Source organism: Leuresthes tenuis, unplaced genomic scaffold (genome assembly GCF_036924035.1).
Source record: "Leuresthes tenuis unplaced genomic scaffold, fLeuTen1.0.hap1 SCAF_10, whole genome shotgun sequence".
Lineage (NCBI taxonomy): Eukaryota > Metazoa > Chordata > Actinopteri > Atheriniformes > Atherinopsidae > Leuresthes > Leuresthes tenuis.
In genome coordinates, this window is record NW_027325364.1 from 3,742,765 (window position 1) to 3,748,764 (window position 6,000).

Genomic DNA, 6,000 nt, shown 5'->3' on the forward strand with positions numbered 1-6,000 from the left:
TTCAGATATTACACAAGGTCGGCCATCTTGTCTGCTGCCAGATTCTTCCTGTTTTTATATAACTGTATAAAATCATGTGAGCAGATATTTTCCCCTCAAATACACTGAAAACAATGGGTTGAATTAAGTGGAAAATAAATAAAAAGGGAGAAGATTCCCTGTTTATCTTGGATGATCCCAATTATCAGAAGTTTGTTGAATTGGTCTGATGCAGAAGAAGCTATGATATATTTCAGGTTTACAGCTGTATGAAGAACACATCCAGACTGTAGCTCAATGGTCACAAACTTTTGAACAAAATGGAGCTTCATAACCAATGAAAAGATCAAAAACTCTGAAAAGTCTCGGTTTGAATGAACCTCTGAACCCAGTTGAGCCACAAACTGCTTCTGTAAAACTTAACCTTTCTTTTTCCTTCTTCCACAGGCAGAACGTCTGAAGATCTACAACCAGTAAGCGCTATTTTTCTGTGGTTTTGGTTGGCCGCCGCGCTGCTGTTTTGTCACCAAAACAAAAGCTTAAAGCAAATGGAGAAAAAATGATCCAGAGCAGCATAATGTCATATTTTAAAGGACCACCACAAAAAATATGTACTGTTTTCATAGTCTGACCTATAGTCTACCAGATTAACCATTAAACCAACAAAAACATAATCGGAAAATAATTAAAATTTTATTTCTATTTGACAAATTTAGAAACAATATTTTGAGAAAATATTTCTGCAAATGCAGTGGTTAAGTTCACATTCAAAATAGGCCTGCCGCCTACTTTATAAAGTCTAAGTGTGAGGTTTATCTACACAAGAAGCAACAGTTTTCCTGTTCTCACGCTGTTGTGTGGTGGTTTTTCTCAAAATGTTTCTAAAAATGATCCCGCTGTTTTTTTTTTTTTCACAAATCGCACCCTGGATGTATGCAAAGCAACGTATAAACGAGCATCAGTTTCAGTTCAGCTTCGTAGCACAGTCATCACATATAGCTGATTACTATAAGTGAGCTTATAGTACTTATTTCTTCCTCTGGATTTCTACCGAAGGCACTGAGGAGATGTGATTCCCCTTTTTTCAGCATTAGCAACAGCTCCATATATGTGAAGATGTGCAGAATATCTTTACAGTGACTGCAGTGTTCATCTGGAAGATGCTAAAACTTAAAATTAGGGCTGGGCAAATATTAAATTCTTTAATCGCATGATTTCCTGTGATGACTATTAATCATTTTTATATGCAAAATCCAATACTGAATTCAAAAGTAGCATATGTCGCACTTTTATTGGAACTGTGCAGTCATATGATCAAATTACTCCGGTGATGAGACAATTCAACAATGCAGAGCTTATAAATAACTTTGGCTCTTTGAAGTGAAAATGTAAAAGTTCTGTAACCTTCTCCATGTTTGTTTAGCCCGCTTCATCTGCCATTCCTCTCTTTTCTGACTGTTTCCTGTGAGCGCCGCAGCAGTAAATTACACACGAGGCGCGCTCAAGATGGACTTTTTCAAAATAAAAGCCAGTGAGCAACAAACGTTTACAATAAAAATAATAAAAACTGCATTAATGGGAGACAAATAACTTAAATTAACTTAAAAATAACACGTTAATGTGCCCAGCCCTACTTAAAATTCATATAGTCTTTAAAGTTTGTGGACAATCGAGCCACAATGAAAATGAGCTTCTTCAGTCAAGTTTCAACAGATGTTGACAACTTTTAGAGAATATTTCTCATCACGCACTCTTTGATAATGCAGTCATGGAACCGAAGACTTGAAGTTGTTCAGGCCCTGAGGTGCCGTATTTCTGTATTTCTGCTACCGCAGCACCCTGCCATGCTCTGAAGGTGGAACTGTGGAGAAAAACTCAGCAGCATCTGAGACATGCTTTACTGCCTCTATCTTTTTTATAATTTAGACAGCAGCTTTTGCAACAACCGTTCTAAAAACTTGATATCAGCAAAGCTTTTGTTGCTGCTGGAACTTGACCTATTGATTAGGTTTGAAAAGTGGCCTGTAGGTTTTCAGCTCTGTGGTGATGGGATCCACTGCTGAGTTATGAAAGATCACTCAAAGCTGAATGGCAGACTCCCTGTGTCTGAGCTTCAGCTCCACCAGCTGTTTGTTCCCACACCGCTTTGTAATGTGACTCTGTAAATGATTCACGCTGACATGAAAAAACTATTTTGGAATCTACAGGGAAGCTTTAAAAGCTTAGAGGCAAAAAACCCACAGTTAGTTGTTATTTGGCATTTCAGAAAGAAACACTGACCAACTGCCATAACCATGGCAATTCTGTTCGCCGCCATGGCCGTGCTGGCCGTGCTGTCCTGTGGGTTTTGTGAGGAGAAGGTCGCTCTGCAGCGAGCTGGAAAGGACTTCAACAGCAGACAGTACAAATCCGTGCTGACCGTGACAAACGGAGAGAGGTTTGGACACTGGACCTGGCCAGAGATGTGTCCCCAAGGCTTCTTTGCAGTTGGCTTCAGTGTCAGGGTAACAGAGTAAAATACGTCATTAGAAAACATATTTCACACTAAACTGCAAGGCAAAGAGTATCAATTTCACTGCCTGAGATTAAGATTAAGTGATCGTTTAACACAGAGGCCTCTCTATCTGCAAAGATCAAGGATAAGGACTCTTTATAAGTACTAAGTGGTAATAAGTGAGTATGGAGTTCTCTTCTGTTAGTGCACGGTGCAAACCAGAAGTTTCTGCTTCTCTGACTCTGATCTCAGACATTTTATTTGCTTCCTTTAGTTGTTTTACCACTTTTTATGCTCCTGCTTAGCAAAGAAACCAACCGGAGGTTCGTATGTTTGAATTTGTGCGTCCTTGTGAAGAAGGTTAAAAGCATTGGTTGTTTTTTTTTACTTTGTTTTTCCAGATTTGTCCCAAAAAGCGTATTTTAATGGCCATGTGTATATCAAAGCAGTTTTAGTAGCTGTGATCTTGTCCATCTTCACAAAAGCTGTGAGAATATTTGGAGTTGGAGGCTGAGAGATGAAATTAATGGAACGTATAAATGGACATGATTATCTTCACTGTTTAAAAATGTGGTTCATCCTTTTAAAGTGTCTGAAGCAAGCACTATCTTGGTTTTAATAAAGCTTTGAAAAAATGCTTTTGAGCGTTATCCTGCACGAATAAGAGCGCTCGGTCACAGTGATGCTCGCGTTGCAGCAGATCCTAACCTGCCCCCCTCTGCACAGACTGAAACCCGACCTGGACTTATTTTTAATTCTCCCTGGAGCAGCCGAGATAACCAGCTGTTTTCAACCCTGGGAACTGTTTTCTGTTTCCTCAGGTGGAGTCTATGCAGTACGCGGGGGATGACACCGCCATGAACGGGATCCGCCTTATCTGTTCTGAAAATGGAGAGCGAAACTTCCTCTACTATGTTGAATCCCACACTGGCCAGTAAGCAGTCGTGATACTCTCTGATAAATGAGCTTTTTATGTATCGCGGGTAGCATTTTGATCCGTTAAATCTTTAAAGTGTTAAAGTTGATGATAAGAAGATTGTTTGCTGGATCATGAAATTAATTGTTATGTCTGTTATGAAACTTTAGAAGAAAGTTCCAAACAACTGGACTTTGGTTTAGATTGTAAAATACCCAAAATACAATAAAGTAGGTAAAAATCATGAAATTGCACACTTACACCAGGCGCTCATCCACGTATGTAAACTGATGTATATCTGAGTCTATTCTCTACTGATGTACGTCACATTAAGGTGAATTTTATCTCCTGAGGTGGTTTAGACATGACTTGTCCTTCTCTATTAGTGGTTCTTAACTTACTTGGTTAGGTTTATGCATGAGGTCGAACCTTGCCTGCCTGCTGGTTTCCCCTAAATAATTCAACATGATATGTCTTTTTGTAGTATTTCATGATGATATTAAAAGGAAAGTGAAGCAAATCTGAAAGAAAAATAGGCTTTAAGGAATACAAACCTCTTGATGCTGCAGATAATCATGTGAGGATGGAAAAAGGAATATTTCACTCAGTATACAGCTCTCAGCCTACACTCTGGGTCAGTATTGGTATCAGCATCTGTACACTTCTGTGGCTAATATTGATTTCACGTTGAAAACCAGCACGAGTTGGGTGTTAATGTGCAGATTCTGACGGCACATAAATGTTTGAAATTATGCTCATTTGCAGCAGAACAGTCGACCTCCTTTTTTTATTTTTTATAAATTAAATAAAATTTGATTTTATTTACTTCAGAAGCAGCTGAAAGATGGAGACGAGCAGTTTTCCCATCAAAGGGAAAAAGAAAGCGCTGCTTCTAACCGACTTTTTCCAACGCTTGTGTGCAGCGCTGGGGAGTGGTCCCACCCTCAGTACTGCCCCGAGGGCGTGCTCACTTCCTTCCAGCTTCGCGTGGAGCCTCATCGGGGTATACTGGGAGATGATACCGCCGTCAACAACATCAAGTTCCGCTGCAGCAGCAACCCAATCATCGAGGCGCCCGGCTTAAGCTGGGGAGATTACGGACACTGGAGCCAGGATTGTGTTCACGGAGGAATCTGCGGCATTGAGACCAAGATGGAGGAATACCAGTATGCCATGGATGACTCCACCCTCAATGATGTGCGCTTCTATTGCTGTGACAAACCTGCGCAGGTAAGCTAAAGTGTTGTGACCCGAAGCCCAGAAATAGCTGAGGGGTGAATTCCACTTTAATTTTAAACTTTCATAAACTGTCCGGCTTTATTTTAGTTTGTGTGACAAAGTGGCAGCAACTTTATTGCATCCATGGCATCGAGCTTTGTCAAAACTGTGTGGTGGAGGTGCTGCCACTGAAACTCATTACACTGAAGCTTAACTGGCAGCGTGTTAAAGAGAAAAAAAATCTAATTTAGTTGAATATTTGTGTATGTTAGCAATTTATTCACTTTTGAAAATGTTATCAAAATGTCACCAGATGTTCCAGTGTGATGGGGATGGATATTTAGTTAGTTATGTGACTTTATCACCAGCTGTTCTCACATTATGAAACCTTCTCCAATAATTTACAAAATTAGAGACAATGGACAAGATGGAGATTGAATAGATCCTAAGGATGATGAATGTGAGCCTCAATGCATTCAAAAACAGATCAAATCAAACCAAAACCTTTATCTTAAGGTGTTTTCTGACCTTCTGAATACAGAAGTACATTTATTTTTTCAGATTTTGTGTCATATTGAAAGAGAAAAGCCACCTGGGGCATTTTAGGTTTTGAGATAAGAGCTCAATCCTCATAAAAAAAAAACCCTCCTCCAAAGCAACTAATTTCTTAGAAAAATGAAAAATAGAAAACATTGATGCGAGTCTTTCTGTGACTTTCTCAGAAACCGACTCCACTGTTGTACATTAACTTGGAAACCTCTTTATAAGAGATTTGTTAACAGAAATAAACAGCTATATAACCTAAATCAGACTAGTTATTCTAGAGCCTGGTCCTGCTAACTATTAATAACTTGCTACATGAACTACTCTTATCAGTCATCATATGATTTCTTTGCCTTTTCCCTCAAACTTTGAGCTTTTAAAACAGCCGGTGTTGCATCTGATAAGGCTGAAACTTTCCAACATACTTTTGGGTTAGTTAGTCAGATTACCTAAAATTACTGTAAAAAAAGAAAAACATCATCCCTACAAATGCTGTTTTGATATATTGTCGAGTCATTACAGAGAAACGGCATTTATATCAGACTTTCTTGCCTGCTAAAAGCTGTAAAAGTGACATTTTGACCTTTTAAAACCGCTTAAACACGAGATAAACAGGATTATTTTGAATGCCTCCATCTTTTGACTCAATCCCGAATCAATTGAACATAGATTTTTATTTTGTGAGACATGTGAGTACTTTGAAATGATCAATATGTACTATTAGCAGGTGCTTATATTTCTTTTTGTATTTGACAGTGATCTGCAGGCAAGAAGCTCACTACACTGTGCCTCCAACACCTTCAGCCCAAAGGCGGCAAATAATAAAAATCTCCTTTTAAGAAACAAAAAA

At 38.9% G+C, this 6,000-nt stretch overlaps 1 protein-coding gene across 1 annotated transcript; it reads left to right on the forward strand.

Moving 5' to 3' along the window:
- Positions 1-2,114: 2,114 nt before the first annotated feature.
- Positions 2,115-6,000, forward strand: LOC140315969 (vitelline membrane outer layer protein 1 homolog). Its single transcript, XM_072393588.1, has 4 exons — positions 2,115-2,483; positions 3,295-3,407; positions 4,313-4,619; positions 5,907-6,000. The coding sequence occupies exons 1-4, from the start codon at positions 2,274-2,276 to the stop codon at positions 5,907-5,909; spliced, it is 633 nt and encodes a 210-aa protein (XP_072249689.1). The 5' UTR covers positions 2,115-2,273; the 3' UTR covers positions 5,910-6,000.

Bases quoted from the DNA above. Each gene is read 5' to 3' on its own strand.
- LOC140315969 (XM_072393588.1), top strand. From the start codon at position 2,274: ATGGCAATTCTGTTCGCCGCCATGGCCGTGCTGGCCGTGCTGTCCTGT. The intron at 2,484-3,294 runs GTAACAGAGTAA...CTGTTTCCTCAG, and splicing joins CAGTTGGCTTCAGTGTCAGG to GTGGAGTCTATGCAGTACGC. The intron at 3,408-4,312 runs GTAAGCAGTCGT...GCTTGTGTGCAG, and splicing joins GTTGAATCCCACACTGGCCA to CGCTGGGGAGTGGTCCCACC.